Raw genomic sequence first — 19544 nt, 5'->3', positions numbered from 1 at the left:
GCATCTGGTGACCCAATAAAAATCTGGTCACCTCTTCTTTTATGGTGTATTGTTGAACGCGTCATATTACGAAAGTCCGAAACCGACCCTTACCGAGAGGCATCGAAATCCGTACACTTAAGCACCTTAGTATATGAAAAAGTCATTAGAAAATAGGAATCAAATGAAAATAAAACGTTCGTCATTGACACAGGCGCACGAAGGCTTCTACTTTTGAAGTGTTTCACATTTACTCATTAAAAACTACGGAAAACATGATAAAATAATGAATTAAATCAACTACTCCTGACTCGAAATCCGTCCACCGTGGACGGATTTCGAATCAAAGGATCAAAATCCGTACAGCTATTTCTGAACTAAATATTTAAATTGAAACAGTCTGATTGACTAAAATACCACTGTAAATAGTTGTAAATACCACTGTAAATGTAAAATCCCTTCGATTTGTATTCCGTTTATCTTTTGTAATAATTTGCAATTAGCAATTAAAGCACAGTTACTTTTGGTGCAATTATGCTCTACCCGAAAATAAAATGGCGGCACAAACTCCGCGTTTGGTGGGTGGAGATTTGTTTTTGATTTTTGTTGTTTTAATTTCAAAGCCTTCTTTCCAATTCTATGCCCTAAAAACTTACTGTCAAGTATCTGAACAGGATAAGATTAATTATTCCTACATTAATTACCTTTAACCTCCTTTATTTTATTGATATCTCATGAGGTGGACGGATTTCGGTGCTGTACGGATTTCGGTCCCGCACGGTACTCTACTTGTTCAACGCAAGCGCTTGTTATAAACACAAGTAACCCAAGTCAGAGACGTTGTTTATAGATAGAGACCCGCGAAGAGTGAAGCCGAAAGTACCAATCGAACGGTACCAAACGAGCAAAGTAAACAAACATTACCAATCGATGCTAAATGCGAGATAAGTATTGTCATCAACATTATATAAATTATGAAAAAGTTTGAAAAGTTAAGTAAATCAAGCTGTTTTCAGAGTTCTCATAGCAAGTTTAAATATTATATTTAATTATATTTGTTGTTGAATATTTGGCAATGGTGCTAAAAAGGCAGGATATGGAGGTGAGGCAAATGAAATAACTGCTCATACTGAGAGTCACTTCAAGTTCTCACAATTTTATATGTTGCCAATCGCACAGGATTGTTTTTGTCTGCGGGCCGTGAAGCCAGAATTGCTTTTATTCTCTCCGCGTGTCTCTATATAATAACAACGTCTCTGACCCAAGTAACAATCGCAATGCTTCGAAGATTTATGCTAGTTTTATAGAGGTTTTATTACGGCATGTAGAAATGCTTAAAGTTTTATTTTGGTTTTATACAGTTGTCATTTAATCAGATCCGCAAGAGTACTTGAAAACTACGTTTTGAATTCCAATATAAAACCACTGCTCTTTGGGTTTTATAACGCTCCTATATTCCTCCTCAGCTAAAAAATGGAACTGACATAAAGCCAACAGTTTAGTTATATGTTGGTTTTGATCAAGACTTATAAAAGCTACCAAGCTTCGTAAAGTCCTGTATAAAACCCACATATAACCTTTAATCTTGAAGAAGACCTGCATAGGAATACGAAGCTTTCAACTATGTACTACAATGGATAGAAACCAAATTTCAAATTCAGCACAAATTGTTTGACCCACGGAAGTCTTTTCATTTCGATTTCAGTCGAAAATTAAAAAAAACCCAACTGCAGTTTTTTCTACGTCGTGAATTATGTAGGGGAACTGTTTTGATCTCCATCTCACTGATCATACATTCATCTCATCGAAAAGCAAAGAAATACGGTACCAATTTCGTCGCTTCTTTTTGTCAACATAAGTGCACCTGCTAAAAAAAATTACAAATCAAATACCTTTCCATTGCTCTACTTTTTATGAGATGAACATCGGAGCCATGAGATGAAATCCAGGAGCAGTTTCCTTATATATTTAGGTCGTAGAAAAAAACTGTTTAAACAGCATTTGCCGATGATTATATTATTATATTATTATATTGCTGGATTGGCTGGATGTTGAGTGTTGGCTGTCGACGAAATTTTTCTCTGGCGGAATATTGTAAGTATATTAAGTTTATTATTCCCAAATTTCCTTCTAATTATTATTCAATTTCCAGTTCGGTTTGAATTCCGGCCATAGACGATAACAAAAACGCAAAGCCAGCTATTCTTAGGCATCACTAGCAAGTTTTGTTGTGCCAGGCCCAGGATATCTGCGCGTCGGGGTAACTTTTCCATTATGGAATCAAGTAGATCGACAATGGTGTGCTTGCAATGGTGGTGAGATAAATTTTTAGTTGCTTTGATTTGGTAATCGATTAAGTAATTGTGGCGATCCTGAAGATTTTTTTCTTGCCTTATTTCAGTGATGACCCGACAGGCGGTGTTTTGCACAAATAAAACCTCGAAATCATCTATAGAAGAAATCACTGCCATTCATTTTCATTCCAACAAGTGTATTCTAGTCATCGGTCGGTCGGTTTTAGTTGGGTGGATTGTGGATAATAGGCCTTTGTCTGTGATCTACCAGAAGCATCTGTGTAACATACAGCCGATCAAATAACCGACGAAATCGACCGATTTGAGCAGTCATGTTTTATAGGGAAGCAAAAAATATTGTGCTAGCTATTGCCTCTCTTCTTGTTATTTAGTGGCAACTTCTGAAAATTTCTATCTTGCAATAGTCCAGCAATCATCGCTAATTTTATCTTATATAAAGCTGAAAATAAACAACCGATACCCAACATCTTATGTTTTCCTTGGTTCTATAATCCAAACAAAAACGAAATTCTTTTGGTTCATAAAGCAGGCTACACGAATTTTATTTGCAGCTGCATTTAAAGTATATTATAAATGCCAATGAAATAATATCCAATGTGCAATTGTTTTATATATGCGTTGCACATAAAATTGAAGAGTCGTCAAATCTCAACTTTTATGTGCAAGACCAATAAAAAATATTTGCAAAGCTTGATTGCAAAAATATATGTGCGTTGCACATAAAATTTAGATGGGAATTAAGCTCAGTGCATATCTCGCTGTGGATTTTTTTTCGTGATTCTACTTTTTCTTTTTTGACATTTCTCCTAGCGTATTCACTCACCCGAGCCTGTGACAAGCGCGGTGTCATCTTCATCAATAGACATAGACCGCTGTCATCATTGAAAAGTAGTATGAAAAAAAATTGTGCCCAGGACAACCTGGCTACGATTTGGCGATGGGCTAAACAATAGCATGACAGTAGCCTGCACTCACCCAATGGATTTTGACATTTGAGCGAGTCGTCTTCTCGAACAAAAGTTCATGTTGCGTTCATTATGCGACCCGCTCAAACGTCATAATTTCTTGGGGGATTTCGTTTTGCGTAAGTCTATGGGGCAGTGCATAGGTTCATTATTTGACGTTTGGGCGGTGCCGAAATTCATTTAGAATGAATTCGATGTATGAAAACGTGTTCATTCGCTCAAACATCAAAGTGTTCATTCGGCGCACTGCCCCATGGACTTAACCACGAGCGTCTTCTTTTTTCACAATTCTTCTTCTTTTCGCTCGAAAAAATGACATCCGCTGCGGGCCGATGAATATTTGAGTGAATCCGGAGCTATTTAGCTTATCGGATGTTCATGTTGGTTTTCATTTTTTGTAAACTTTGCCCGCAGATGTTTTCTTCTTACTGAAAATCGACGCGTGATGTCATCGTGGTTTAGTTCATAGACGATTGCACGAGCCAAAAACTCCATATTAAAAAAATGTAAACATTGCCCTCATGAAACTTCACTCGCCATTTGAACACGGGTAAAAAAATAATTTGTCAATGACGTCATGATACAATTAGGTTCTGCAGCATGACGTCACGAATGAATTCGGTCCTCGTCAAATGAACTTTTTTGGCAGTTCAGTAACTTGACAGTACGGAAACTGAGAGTCAAGAACTATCTGCAGACGTAGAAGCAGCAGTACAGTGGCTTGCGATCAACATTGCTCCCTGGGCAACTGTGCTCAGCTTATGGGAAGTCAGCTACCCGGCACGGCAGCAGCACTTGAAACAGTTTAGCCGGGCCCAGTCTGTAATCGATCGTTACCCCCAATTGCGTGAAGAGTTTGGATTTCGATTGGTAAACGACTAAAATTAACTATAATGCACTATCTTCAATATCTGTATGTATCAAAATTATTAGCTGGATTACCGGAAGCTCGGTTTGGGGAATCCTGCAGAGCCTAAGCCAGAGCCATCGAAGTGGGAAACACTGTACGAACCTGTTGCGCGATACGTCACCAAGTTTGGCAAAGATTGCTCTTCACAACGTCTGGCTCAAAGCTTAAAAAACAATTCCTTATCCTCAGGTATGGTATCACACTATATGATATATTCACTGCAGTAATACACTTTCACTCATTGGCATTGGTTTATTAACTATATACTTAGAAATCTCAGTTAATTCAGAACAATAATTCAAATTAAACTACACAACAACCCGTTACTGAAAAAAAAACTACTTTGCAAGTCGAGTCAAGTACGAGACACTGAAGATGACCTTACTGTTGAGGTCGAAATACGTATCTGTCAAGGTACAATTAAGTGGTGGAATAAAATGGGATTGTACAAACTCGTCATATGACAAGTGAAGATATTCCACTAAAAAGCGCAAAATAATTTTCTTAACGATCATGGGTTGTTCAACTTACAATGTATGTATTTTTCTTCAAAAAATATTTTTTATTGTTTCATTTGTTCTAGATGTTCGTTTGTTGCATCTGTTGCATGCATTGAGTACAGTTCTCATCCCCATCAAAGCAGCACAAGGGTTCAAACCGACCATTGCAATTGCCCAATCTGATTCATTTCTTTTGGCAAGTAACATAGAAACCGGCCGAATTGAATTGCAAAAAACTCTGGAGATCTACGAAAAACAGAAGATTCCTGCAGTGCCAAAGCTGATTGTTATCAGTGAAGCATTAGAAACAGCATCTGGACTATGCTTTGTAGTGTACAAATCGATTCAATATCAGCTTCCTTGTATTTCGCGTGGTGTCGATGTTTTGCTGAAACTTCATATCGTTTTAGGACTGCCCGTTTCTAGCTGGTCTAAATTGGTCTGGATATTTATAGAGAAATATATCTACGGCGTGCAGCCAACACAAGGAGGATATTTGAATGTAAACAAATTAACTAACTATTTGCAAAATCAAGCGCAATGATTTCTTGTAACGTTTCTAATTGTAAAACTGTATTCAACACAGTTTCTCAGTTCATAGATCACATTTCAAGTGTCCACAAGTTGCCATTAGAAAATCGTTTTAAGTGCCCTTTTCAACATTGTATACAAGTGTTCACTAATCTAAAAAGCTTCAAAAAACATGTGAGTAAGCATAACATTATGCAGAAAACCCATGATTCGGTATTTAACGTAATTCCAAAGGTAATAATTCAGGCAGATATATCTAGTGAAATAACAAGAACAGAAATCAAGCCAACTATTGGAGATGAAATACAATTCGACAAAAATATGAATTCCATTCAGCAATCGGCAATGGGCTGCGAAATGGTGAGTTGACATCCGGGAAGGGGCGCCTAACATAGCTCTGGTCCTCACAAGTTCCAATACTCACGCTTCCACGGGTCTTCCGATGACAATTGACCGCCAGCTAAGGGTTGCGTACTTAGCTGGTAGTGCAGCCTGGGCACTGTTGTCCTTCTGACATCAGCTAGAGTGAGAGGGTGCGTACTGTGGGGTCTGCCTAGGATGTGGTGGGGTTCGACAGTGGGCTCTGTTGAACTTCTATAAAAAGCTGCATGTGTCCCCAAGCAGGCCCTATCAAAGCGACCGTGTGCCGCTCAAAGCGCACTAGCCTAGTCCTGGTGTTGGGTGGGACTTTAAACAAATTTGACCCGACTGATCGAGCGTCTGTCCACCAAGGAGGTGCGGCTCCAATAGCGTCTGTTCTGGCATCCAGCGGCTGAGTATGAAATGCTATTGCCCGGAAGCTATACCTAAGATGGCAGCCCCATCCCGGTGGATAGGGAACCTTGGGCCAACAACCTACTGTTCCCGAAACATCAATTTGTTCGAGAATCCGATAATGAAAGAATACGGACTGATTTTACGGCGACGACTCTTAGCGCGAAACAACGGACACGAATAGGAACATGGAACGTTTTAACCCTAGCCCAGCAGGGTAAATTGGCACAACTTGCCAATGAGGCACGCCGCATGAAGCTTGAGATCCTGGGACTGAGTGAAGTCCGTTGGCCAAACTTTGGAGAACACAGAACGCTGTCGGGACAAGTTCTGCTATACTCTGGTTTACGAGGTGAACACGCTCCCCGGCATCGCGGAGTTGGCTTCCTACTAAGCGCTCAGGCACACTCTGCGCTTATGAAGTGGGAACCTATAAGTGAAAGGATAATCGTTGCCAGATTTAGAACACGGGTCCGAAACCTCACTATAATCCAATGTTATGCGCCAACCGATGCTGGTGATCTGCAAGACAAAGAGAACTTCTACAGTCAACTCAATGCCGTCGTAGATAGAATTCCGAAGGGTGATATCAAGATCTGTTTGGGCGACTTCAATGCGAAGATCGGATCCGACAACTCGAACCATGAGCGCATTATGGGACGCCATGGTCTCGGAGAAATGAGCGAAAACGGAGAGCTGTTCGCAGAATTTTGTGGTAATAACGACAAGGTGATCGGGGGATCGCTCTTCCCTCATCGACCGGTTCACAAGGTCACGTGGGTCTCCCGTGACGGCTTTACAGAAAATCAAATCGACCACATCTGCATCAGCCGAAAATGGAAACGGAGCCTTCTTGATGTACGGAATAAACGTAGTGCCGATATCGCGTCTGATCATCACCTCCTCATCGGCGAAATACGCCTGCGCATTGCGCGGATTCGTCGGCAGGAGGAAAGAGTTGGACGACGATTCAACACACGCCGACTTGAAGATGCCACGGTGAAACGGTCCTTCGTTGAAGAACTGGAGACGCGTGCTGCAGATATTCCGGAAGGTGGCAGCGTGGAAGACCAATGGACCGCCATCAAGAATGCCTTCATCGCCACCAGCGAGAACAATCTGGGCGAACTACGCACCCAGAGAAAACAATGGATCACCGATGAGACCTGGAGGAAGATAGAGGAGCGAAGAGAAGCCAAAGCCGCGATAGAGCGATCGAAAACCAGAGGAGCCAAAGTCTTAGCCCGTCAACGATACACGGCTCTTGAGAAGGAAGTAAAACGCTCATGTCGACGGGACAAGCGAGCGTGGGCAGACTCTCTGGCCGACGAAGGAGAGAGAGCCGCCGCAACCGGGGACATTCGCCTCCTCTACGATATCTCACGACGCTTAAGCGGGGCGAAGATGAATGCAACGATGCCTGTGAAAGACGCGAATGATCAGTTACTGACCGACCCAACTGACCAGCTGAAACGTTGGTTCGAGCACTTCGAAAAACTTTTTCAGGTTTTCAAGCCATCACCACCTCGGCATGATTTGCCTAAGATCCGACGTATAACATGCGTCAATACCGAAGCTCCATCACTGCTAGAGATTCAAACAGCCATCCTAAGCATGAAATCGAATAAAGCCCCGGGGTCGACCGCATATCAGCCGAGATGCTCAAAGCTTACCCCATGACATCCGCTCAACTACTGCATCGTTTATTTCGTAATATCTGGGACACCGCAACTTTCCCGGTCGACTGGATGCAAGGTATCTTAGTGAAGGTGCCCAAAAGGGTGACCTGACTGTATGCGATAACTGGCGAGGCATTATGTTGCTGTGTACCGTTCTCAAAGTTCTGTGCAAGATTATCCTAGCCCGGATTCAGGAGAAGATCGATGCGACTCTCCGGCGGCAGCAAGCCGGATTCCGTGCCGGAAGATCCTGTGTGGACCATATTGTCACGCTCCGCAGGAGCAGGTCAACGAATTCCAAGAGTCCCTTTACTTGGTATTCATTGACTACGAAAAAGCTTTCGACCGTCTCAATCACGAGAATATGCAAGGGGGTTCCTGAGAAAATCATCGGTTTCATCGAAGCACAGTACGAGGCCTTTTCGTGTGGAGTGCTGCACAATGGGGTCCTGTCCGACCCTATCCGGGTCGTAGCTGGTGTGAGGCAAGGATGTATTCTATCACCGTTACTGTTCCTCATCGTAATCGATGAGATTCTGGTAGATGCGATTGACCGTGAACCAAACCGCGGGCTGTTATGGCAGCCTATAACCATGGAGCACCTAAACGACTTCGAATTGGCGGATGACGTTGCACTCCTCGCGCAACGGCGCTCTGATATGCAGAGTAAGCTCAACGACCTTGCCGATCGCTCCTCCTCGGCTGGTTTAGTCATCAACGTCAACAAAACCAAATCGTTGGATGTAAACACGGTGACTCCTTCCAGTTTCACAGTAGCCGGGCAACCAGTGGAGAATGTTGAAAGCTTCCAATATCTTGGTAGCCAAATGGCGTCAGACGGCGGTACCAAGATCGACATAGGCGCACGGATCAAGAAAGCAAGGGCTGCCTTTGCGAGTTTAAGAAATATCTGGAAAACAGGCAGATAAGTGAACGCTCCCAAATACGAATTTTCAACTCTAACGTGAAATCTGTGCTGTTATACGCTAGCGAAACATGGTGTGTATCAGTGGAGAACACTCAACGGCTGCAGGTGTTCATTAACAGATGCCTGCGGTATATAATTCAGGCCTGGTGGCCTCACAACTGGATCTCAAACAACGAGCTCCATCGTCGTTGTCACCAGAGGCCGATAACAACAGAAATTCGGGATCGGAAGTGGGCTGGGTCGGCCACACTCTACGTAGGGGCGGAAACGAAATCTGTAAGCAAGCATTAGACTGGAACCCAGCGGGACATCGCAGCAGAGGCAGACCCAGAGGCTCATGGCGGCGAAGCCTCAATAAAGAAATAAAAGAAGTCGACCGAAATCTAACCTGGCAACAGGTTAAAGCGATAGCCGGGCATCGCTCAGGATGGAGATCTTTCAAGTCGGCCCTTTGCACCACCGGAGGTGTACAGGATCCATAAGTAAAGTAAGTAAAATCGGCAATACAATTCACACTGAATATGCATCATGAAAATATTTTTACAAGGCAAGACGTAAGATACATCCAAGAGGCGACAGAAGAGTTCTTCTCACGGTCAGTAGACATTATAAAGGAACTAAATATCGATGCTCTAAGTGAGCAAACTAAATATGAGTTAGAAACGTACTTGAAACAACTCAAGGACGCATTTCACTTCAATGACAGTGAGCACAAATTGTTTGCGCATTTAAAGCACTTGAGAACATTTGAAAAACCAACAACGTTCGTTTTTGACCAAAATTAAGTAACAGAATCGAACAATGAGACTGGCAGAGTATCGTGTTTGGTATTGAATCCGATTATTTTTCAGATCCAGTCGTTTTTTGAAACAAGAGATTTTCTAGAAGAAAAAAACTACAAAATACTAACGATTTGGAAAAATCAGAAAATAATGCACATTTCGTGAATGGATAATTATGGAAAATATTAAATCACGATATGCCAATGATACTTTCGTGCTTCCAATCTGAGTTCGAGTCGAGCGATCCGTTAAGTTCTCATAACAGTGTAGATGCAGTTTGTGGAATCTATTATATCTTTCCAACCATAGCTGACGCTTTCCGGTCTAAGCTTTGTAATATCTTCGTGGCAGGTTTTATAAGAAAACTAACAATATCTCAAGCCGGGGTTAACCAACTAGTAGAAAAATTGATAATTCCGTTTAAAACTTTGGAAAATGATGGCTTAACCTTCACATTAGATTCGCAATTGGTGAGAGTCCGTTTTGTACTGTGCCTAGTCCAAGGAGACAACCTTGGAGTGCATACACTTTTGCAAATGTCCAGTGGCTTCAACGCCAATTATTATTGTCGTTTCTGTCATAGGCATCGCTTAGATCTACAAAAGGATTGTGAAGAGTGTGCAGAGGTTCTACGTAACAGAATCAATTATGAAGAAGACGTTAATATCAACAAGCACTCAGAAACAGGCATTGCTGGATATTCTGCATTTAATCAGCTTCCATCCTTTCATGTGGTCGAAAATCTGAGTGTAGATGCGATGCATGACTTATTTTGTACGGGAGTATGCAAGTATGGATTCCAATCAGCTTTGCATTATTTCATATATGTAAAAAAATATTTCAGTTGAACCAACTTAAACACCAGAATCAGCTATGTAGGGAAGATATCAACTGACGCAAGTTTGCGCCGAATCCCAGATATTGAAGAAGTTCACAGCTAGAAAATCAAAGGCAAGACGATTAACTTGAGAATGACGGCAGCTGAAATGAAGGCATTCTGTAGGAATTTTACCTTTATTGTTGGACTTTTAGTACCACATGACGATCCTGTATGGTCGTTTTGCAAAGTGTTAAAAAGGTCGGTTGATCTAATTATGAAGAAATCGTTTACCGAAAGCGATTTAGTAGAACTTAAAAATTTGATCCAATCACATAATTATTTGTACAAAATGCTTTTTGAAGACACTCTCAAGCCTAAGCAACACTTCCTCCTCCACTATCCTCGCATAATTAGAAATAGTGGACCAGTTGAACGAATGATGTGTTTCCGCAATGAAGCCAAACATCATGGGTTTAAGGAGTATGCACACGTCATATCTTCGCGAATGAACATTGCATATCCATTATCTATGAAATCGTGTTTACAGACCTTATCATTCAAAAATTATGAACGTTTTTTCCTTCTCCTTCAAGCCCACTGACAAAGTTCTATTTAGTCATTCCGTTCAGTTTAAAGGATCACAATTCAAAAGTGGCCAATTTATAACTATATCCACAATATCTGTTAACAGTGAATTTGAATTGCTCGAAATGGAAGAATTTATAAAACACGAAGGAACGCTTTTTGTGATATGTAGGATGTGGAATACCGGGGAATATTACGAGCATTTGTTAGCCTATAAGGCATTGAATAGATGTGAGTCTATGAGGATTATTAATATGAGTTTGATAAACGGTTCATCATTCGCTATCCATCAAGTAGGGGAAGATTTTTTTTTCAGAATCAATAAAGATTTTTGTTATATTTTGTGTTTGTTAGAGCGTTTGTGTTAGAGCTAAAATTTGTAATAAATGCAATAAATGAATGAAAAAAACATGTCTAAAAGTAAGAGTAAATAATGTGAATATTTTATTAAAATGTTAGTGTATTGAAAAAAATATCAAAAAAATAAAAGAAAAGTCCCCCGGGAGGGGGGGGGGGTCTTGGGAAGGGTTTGGGGGGATGGATTATTCCTAAATTCAATCGTAAATATAAATTTCGTAATTCATATTTATGTTTTATGTTGCCCATAGCAATTATGATTGAATTTTATATCAAAATCGTTATGAAACTCATAATTTTTATTTATAGTTTAGGTTAGTTTTGCTTATGATGCCAATAACTTTTGCTCATGATATTCATAAGTCAAGTAATGGAAATCGTATGTAATTGGGTTATGATTTTTTCATTCGGAATCATAAGTCAAATTTATGACTTTCACAAATAATCATTGTGGCGCCAAATCATAAGTGATGGTTTATGTGAAATTCGTAAGCTTTTTTTGCTGGGTGTAGTACACGAACTTTGTTCGCCTCGTACGGGTGACCTTGCTTATAATACAAGTACTAATATTAACGCTGTCCAATGAGCAGCTCGAAGTAGCTCGAAGTTGTTCCCGTCCTGCTCGTTCTTTTTTGTCAACAAATGGGGATGAGCAGGACAGGAAGAAACTTTGAGCTACTACAAGCTCTCATTGGACAGCACTATTATAAGTAGGCTTGGCGAATCACTTTTATGCAACACAAGTTACAAATACTTGTAATTTTTTGACTTGTAACTTATAACTCGTAGCTAATATTATTAGTCTGATTGTGCTACAGGGCCCAAGCAGAAGAATACATTACGCGACGCCTCTGCAAAATTGCAATCATGTTCCAGATGCACCATGCATTCCTGCGTATTACTGCATAAATATTAATTGGCTCTCAAATTTCCTTGTCAGGTTTCGAACAACAAGTCAACCAACCAACAATGGATCACATTTTTCGCGAAACATCAAAGAGGCAAAATCTACTCAAAAAGCCGTTGTTTGGAGAAAACTTGAAAAAGGAATATTGTACCCGGTTTGTTTAGAACAATAGACAAGTGAAATCAGCAGTAAATAACCGAATATAAACATGTACGCATTAACGATTGCGCCCTAACACCGGTTCTAAGCTGCGATGCTTAGTACACGAACTTTGTTCGCCAGTGACGTACGGGGCCCTTGCTAATAATACAAGTACTAATATTATAAGTTGGTGAATCACTTTTATGCAACACAAATTACAAATACTTGTAATTTTTTGACTTGTAACTTATAACTCGTAGCTAATATTATTAGTCTGCATGGAGCATGGAGAAAACAGAACTGTGCAATAAAAATCCTATTCGACTACATTCATTTCATTCATTTATTTAGTCTACATCTATACAGATAACACTGAATCAACAATTTGACGCCACAATACACGGTTCGAGGCCGCATCTCTCCATCCTCGAATACGCCCCACGCTCGCCAAGTCGTTCTGCACCTGGTCTGCCCATCTCGCTCGCTGCGCTCCACGTCGTCTCGTACCTGCCGGATCGGAAGCGAACACCATCTTTGCAGGGTTGCTGTCCGGCATTCTTGCAACATGCCCCTGCCCATCGTACCCTTCCGGCTTTAGCTACCTTCTGGATACTGGGTTCGCCGTAGAGCTGGGCGAGCTCATGGTTCATTCTTCGCCGCCACACACCGTCTTCTTGTACACCGCCAAAGATGGTCCTAAGCACCCGTCTCTCGAATACTCTGAGTGCTTGCAAGTCCTCCTCGAGCATTGTCCATGTTTCATGTCCGTAGAGGACTACCGGTCTTATTAACGTCTTGTACATGACACATTTGGTGCGGTGGCGAATCTTTTTCGACCGCAGTTTCTTCTGGAGCCCGTAGTAGGCCCGACTTCCACAGATGATGCGCCTTCGTATTTCACGACTAACGTTGTTGTCAGCCGTTAGCAAGGATCCGAGGTAGACGAATTCCTCGACCACCTCGAAGGTATCCCCGTCTATCGTAACACTGCTTCCCAGGCGGACCCTGTCGCGCTCGGTTCCACCCACAAGTATGTACTTTGTCTTTGACGCATTCACCACCAGTCCAACTTTTGTTGCTTCACGTTTCAGGCGGGTGTACAGTTCTGCCACCTTTGCAAATGTTCGGCCGACAATGTCCATGTCATCCGCGAAGCAAATAAATTGACTGGATCTGTTGAAAATCGTTCCCCGGCTGTTACACCCGGCTCTCCGCATGACACCTTCTAGCGCAATGTTGAACAACAGGCACGAAAGTCCATCACCTTGTCTTAGTCCCCGGCGCGATTCGAACGAACTGGAGTGTTCGCCCGAGATCTTCAACACAGTTTTGGCACACCATCCACCGTTGCTTTGATCAGTCTGGTAAGCTTCCCAGGGAAGCTGTTCTCGTCCATAATTTTCCATAGCTCTACGCGGTCTATACTGTCGTATGCCGCCTTGAAATCAACGAACAGATGGTGCGTTGGGACCTGGTATTCACGGCATTTTTGAAGGATTTGCCGTACAGTAAAGATCTGGTCCGTTGTCGAGCGGCCGTCAACGAAGCCGGCTTGATAACTTCCCACGAACTCGTTCACTAATGGTGACAGACGACGGAAGATGATCTGGGATATCACTTTGTAGGCGGCATTAAGGATGGTGATCGCTCGAAAGTTCTCACACTCCAGTTTGTCACCTTTCTTGTAGATGGGGCATATAACCCTTCCTTCCACTCCTCCGGTAGCTGTTCGTTTTCCCAGATTCTGACTATCAGTTTGTGCAGGCAAGTGGCCAGCTTTTCCGGGCCCATCTTGATGAGCTCAGCTCCGATACCATCCTTACCAGCTGCTTTATTGGTCTTTAGCTGTTGAATGGCATCCTTAACTTCCCTCAAGGTGGGGGCTGGTTGGCTTCCATCGTCCGCTGAACTGACGTAGTCATCTCCTCCGCTGCCTTGACTTTCATTGCCTGTACTCTCAGCGCCATTCAGATGTTCCTCGTAGTGCTGCTTCCACCTTTCGATCACCACACGTTCGTCCGTCAAGATGCTCCCATCCTTATCCCGGCACATTTCGACTACATGCTGATGTCATATTAGAAATTTTTAGATAGTACTCGTCGATAGAAAATCCTTCCGCACGCGATGGCATATGAGCAAATCAAACCTTCCTTTTGCCAGTGGAGATATATCAGCTTCCACACTGATATTCTTCCCTCCCCCTTCATACGGGAGCTTGGCAGAAGGAAGGTCGTGCGATATGTGCCATCACAAATATTGACCTCCGCTCGCTTTCAAATCGACTTCTATAAAAAATCTTCATGCCTGCCGTATCCTAACGGAACTATCAATTCTATACTTTCGCCTCTAATTCTATCATGAACATTGAACATGTACGTCTAAATTTACAAGCTGATATTAGCATTTCCATATAATTATTAGTCTGATTATGCTACAGGGCTAAGGCAGAAGAATACATCACGCGAAGCCTCTGCAAAACTGCAATCATGTTCCAGGTGCACCATGCACTCCTGCGTATTACTGCATAAATATTAATTGGCTCTCAAATTTCCTTGTCAGATTTCGAACAACAAGTCAACCAACCAACAATGCACCAATGGATCACATTTTTCGCGAAACATCAAAAAGGTAAATTCTACTCGAAAAGCTGTTGTTTGGAGAAAACTTGAAAAAGGAATATTGTACCCGGTTTGTTTAGAACAACCGACAATAGTAAGCCTGCCTTTTAACCCTCTCTTTCCCACGACTTTTTTCAAAGATTTCAATAGGAAGGAATCATCTATGGAAAAATACTAGAACAAAAGTTATTTGGCACAGCTCAAATTAGTGGAAAACGAAAAAAAAAGTTTTTGATTGTAAACCAATAGTTACTTGATTGTTTTCAATAGTTTTACAATTTTTACTCAAAATTGATTATATTTGCAGTCTAATGGAACCAAAAAGTTGTGCCAAATACTGCTTTTTGTTGTTGAAATAATTCGATGAATGTTGGAAGGTGCAAAATTTGATGGAGCTCTACAGCTACCATGGGAAGGAAAGGGTTAAAATTCTTCAAAAGCAAACATTTAATATTTTTAATAATTGCAAGCTGTCGAAGAGAATACTCAAACAAGTGACATGAACGCCAATTACGAAACGAATCCTCAGAACTTACCTCCTTGATACTGCTTTTGCCAGCCATGCCGATCGCACTTGCATTGTTTTTCGCGCCAACTTGAACCCCACTTCCCTTCTGCTGTTTGGCGAGCATCACCGCGAACGGCGTATTGGGCAATCCATTCCCTACCACGTCGTTCATATAGACCACTGGCCCCAGCGATTCCTCATCGCTGTCCGACACCAGGTGAAGCAGTTCCTAAAGTTTTGATCAAAAATCAAACCACTGGATTGACATTGAGACTCAGAGAAAGGCATACCTGATTGTGGTTCAGGAAGTACAACTGCGAAACCGCTTGCCAGTCTACGTTGAGGGACTGCGATTTGGGAAACCGCCTCGGTATCCAGGCTGCACCAAAGACCGGAGGCAAATTCTTTCGATGGTACAACGGCATCGGAATGTTCGGCAGAAATATGTACACTGGAAAGAAACGGATTTATTAGTACATCTAAAAAAAAACTCCGGTCAATTTGAGCTTACATTCGTTATCGTTGGTAAAAGCAGCGATTAAATTTGTAAACGAATCGATGACGATTCGTTCAACACTCAGATTGACGGTGACCTGGATTCTTAGTGTCAGCAAATTCCAAACCAGTAATCGATTTTCGGTGCACATCACAATCAGATGGGAGTACTCGCCGCTGCAAAAAAGTAGGTGCCGTACTTCTGTAGTCGTCTTTATCGGTTGTTTGTTCTGGGCTTCAGTTTTCCGCAGGTTATGAGATTTTCCTTTCAACTCCGCGTTAAAGACACTGGTAAACTGTGATAAATTTGGTGGAGGATCGTTTCGACACTGGAATTGTCGCAGTTTCCGTTTGGACCGAAACTTCACATTTTGACTCAGTTGGTCGACGATTTTTTGAAGATGACGCTCGGATTTGGAGGAAATTTGCTTTGCTTTGAACAGTTTTTCAGCTATCTTTTCCTTCATTTGTCCAGCCGTCCTGCACTGAATGCGTAATCGATGGAACAATTCAGCTTTCTGGAGTAAACTTAGTTCGTTTTGGAATTGAGCTCGTCTGAAGACCAGCTTTTTATCGGTCTCCAATAAAGCTGAAGATAAATTTGTATGGCTTTCCAAAAAGCGTTGTTTTTTAGCCAGAGTAACGTTTTTGAGCATGCCTGAAGCATCATTGGAATCCAAAACTTCCAGAAGCTGTTTAACAATTTTAGCTTTTTTATCCAGGTACTCACGCTTATCGACAGACTTCTTTTTAGTTGGTAACGATAGAACTACTCTATTTGCGCTCCCATCGTACCCTGCTGGAGCTGAAAGAGCGCATTTGAGCTGTAAGGTTTCAACATTCCACGCACAAAGAACATTCCCAAAGCCGCCGGCCAGCAGCGATCCATCCTGAGAAAAGGAAATCGATCGGACCGGTAGATTTTTGTAATCTATCCGACCGACGCAAACCCAGACCAGTTTCTCTCCTCCACCAGTCATTTCAACCTCCTCCAAAGACCACACTTTGATGCACCGATCTTTACCGGCCGAGGCACAGAGAACGTTCCGTTCCTTAGAGCTGCTGGAGAATTCCAGTCCGCTGGCACCATTGACGTGAACATTCTCGATGTTGGTGTTGAGCGAATAATTTTGTCGGGACTCGTCATACCTCCAGAATTTGAGCCGAGTTTCTGATGAGTAGCAGTTGTCATTCCAGTTTTCGATTGTTGCTAGCCAGAACGCGTTAACAGCTACGTTCGTGACGACCGTATTGTAAATTACTTTCTTCTGTTCCAATGTGTTGTAATTTTTCAGGGTGATGTCGAGCTTGAAAGAAAATAAATATCGGTTCATTTAATCTGATACAGATTCTACCTAATCTAATAAGCGATAAGAGAAGATGTTTGAATCTCAATTATAAATCACTTACTGTGTACAGCAGACTCCTCGTGTATGTCGAAAAGAACTGAACACATCCAATACGTCCATTCAAAATCATCATTTGTGTCCTGGGATTAACCCGAATACCAATCGGGTACGGATTTCGGTTGGTAAAATCATCGGAAATCCGCGAGAAACTTTGCACCACCGCCGTCTGCTTCTGCAGGGCATTCAATATTTGAATCCCGTTGTCCGCGGTGCACAAAGCCACTTTCAAGTTTTCAGACGAGACCGCTACCTGGACCACCGAATCCGAGAGGCGAGGCAGAATATCCTTGTTGTCCTGTTTTCCCAAAGTCCACTTAACCAGCACCCGTTCCAATCCTCCCGAGTAGAAGTGAGTTCCCGTGTGCGAAAACACCACGCACTGCACCGGATTCGGATGCCAATGGTACGTCTCCGGAATTGGTTTCAAAGTTCGGAGAAAACTTTTGTACAAAACGACTCGTCCAATTGCATCGCCGACAGCTACAATATCCTCTGTCGGATGACATGTGACCACAAGCGTCTGCACATTATTGCAATGCTTTTTAGTAAACATCTGAATCCGGGGTTTGATCCTAACCCAATGCCATAGGTCATCCGTAATCATTGCAAAGTAGTTCAGCTTATCTCCCCCAGATGCTAGGCGGATTTGCGATACCGGTTTGTCGAATTTCAACGGCATAGACTCGATGATCCTCCACTTAGTGGGACAATAAATCAGAGCCAGGGGTTTGGTCGATTCTCCCGATATGAGAAAAGTCGCTACATCGTACTCATCGTAGAGGATGCTAAAGTGGTCCACCCGGAAGCGTGTATTCAGCAGTACGTCTTTACTGTCTTGCAGCACTCCAGATTGCAGCTTCCAACTAAGAATTTGTCCCGTTCGAGTACATCCGTACAGATATTTTGGATTGTTTCGGTTAATGACAATCCCAACAATGTCATTGCGTGCTCCCTCATAATCGCGGACGCATTCGCCGGTGGTGACACTGAATGCCCGCACCGTTTGATCCCACACGACGTAGATTGTCCTGTAATGTAATCAAGCATAGATACAAATCTTCGTCTAAAATTCCAATGCTCCAACTTACTCGCCATCCGTTGAAAACAGCGGAGGGTGGCTTATCATGCAGCCGCCAGCAATGCGACGAATTCGCAATCCGTTGTCATCCTTTTCCTCTCGATCCATAGTACTTTTGAGGTTGTTTTCAATTTTGTTCACTACGTTCGGTTTATCCACTGCATCGATGCACATTTTTATCACTATTGAAAATAAATTTCCACAAAAATCGGCATGTAGCCGATCTGCACGCGATTTTTTATTTCGAAACGAGAATGTAAACAATAACACGCGACTGTAGAGGTTATGTGGTGGAAGAGAAAGCAGAAAAAGAATGAGCGAAGTGAGATCTGTCAGACTTTATTCAGCTGGTGCTATCGGTCGGGCGGCTTCCTTTGCATGAGGCGGCTAGTTATGTTCTGAGATGTGTAAATTATAACTCGCCGAAATCAATCAGGAAAATATCGAAAAAAATATTGTATTGCCTGATTTTCTCAAAATTGCACGCGGCGTACCCTTCAGGAAAGGTACCGCCGCGCTTAATGCACCCCGTTTACTTGATTCTTATGGGTGAATAGCATTGCGGTGTATCGTTTGGCGCGGCCGTACCTTTCGACAGTCATTCGCCGCGTGAAGTTTTGTGCAAGTACCCATTTGGGAACATAGGGTAAAGTGCCCAATAGTGGACCCCCAACCAATAATGGACCCTCCAGTCATTTTTGCTTTATTACAGCACAATGTAAACATTTTGCTCTGAAATTCCATCGGGAGAATCTACCTTACAATCCTATGATTTGATTACATGCATTGGAAATGCTATGGAAAGTGAAATAACATGAAGTTTTACAATTCTATAAAAAATAAACACGAGAGTGTTCATTATAGGAATATTTTTGGGGGTCCATAATAGGGAAGAAGAACGTCCCGAAACGGAACATAAAAATCCAATGAAGTGTCGAATATAGGGAGGCAAATTCCTATTATGGACCCCCAGGGGGTCTACTATAGGGCGAATTCAGTTGGACTTTAAAATGTGATTTTCAACGAATAACGTCGTGTATTTGAGTGCTTTATGTATGTATGGTAAAGAGGAGATGCAGAACTTGGTATTAGATGTCAAGCAGAATTAATATGTTGAAAATTTATACTCTTTATGAGAAAAAGAGCAAAATTTCGCTACTAGGGGGTCCACTATTGGGCATTTTACTCTAACAAACGCCACGCAGTGTATCATATCCAGAAAATCTGACAATAAAAATTTTAGAACTAGACCTTTTTCGACAA

The 19544-nt window shown here is 42.1% G+C and overlaps 1 protein-coding gene across 2 annotated transcripts in view; it reads right to left on the bottom strand.

The window, feature by feature from the left end:
- LOC134213654 (WD repeat-containing protein 75) overlaps positions 1-18566 on the bottom strand; it is a 128259-nt gene extending 109693 nt beyond the window's left edge. For both annotated transcript variants that reach the window (XM_062692905.1, XM_062692904.1), the window contains exons 1-5: positions 18292-18566; positions 17205-18231; positions 15811-17101; positions 15590-15750; positions 15328-15528 (exon numbers count right to left, since the gene is read on the bottom strand). In XM_062692905.1, coding sequence (XP_062548889.1) covers positions 15328-15528; positions 15590-15750; positions 15811-17101; positions 17205-18231; positions 18292-18455 — 2844 coding nt within the window. In that variant the 5' untranslated portion in view covers positions 18456-18566. The remainder of the gene's footprint in view (positions 1-15327; positions 15529-15589; positions 15751-15810; positions 17102-17204; positions 18232-18291) is intronic.
- Positions 18567-19544: the final 978 nt, after the last annotated feature.

The sequence above is a fragment of the Armigeres subalbatus genome, chromosome 2 (genome assembly GCF_024139115.2).
Source record: "Armigeres subalbatus isolate Guangzhou_Male chromosome 2, GZ_Asu_2, whole genome shotgun sequence".
Classification (NCBI taxonomy): Eukaryota; Metazoa; Arthropoda; class Insecta; order Diptera; family Culicidae; genus Armigeres; species Armigeres subalbatus.
Note: the sequence above shows the minus strand (reverse complement) of the source record. Positions and strands in the feature narration are given on the sequence as shown.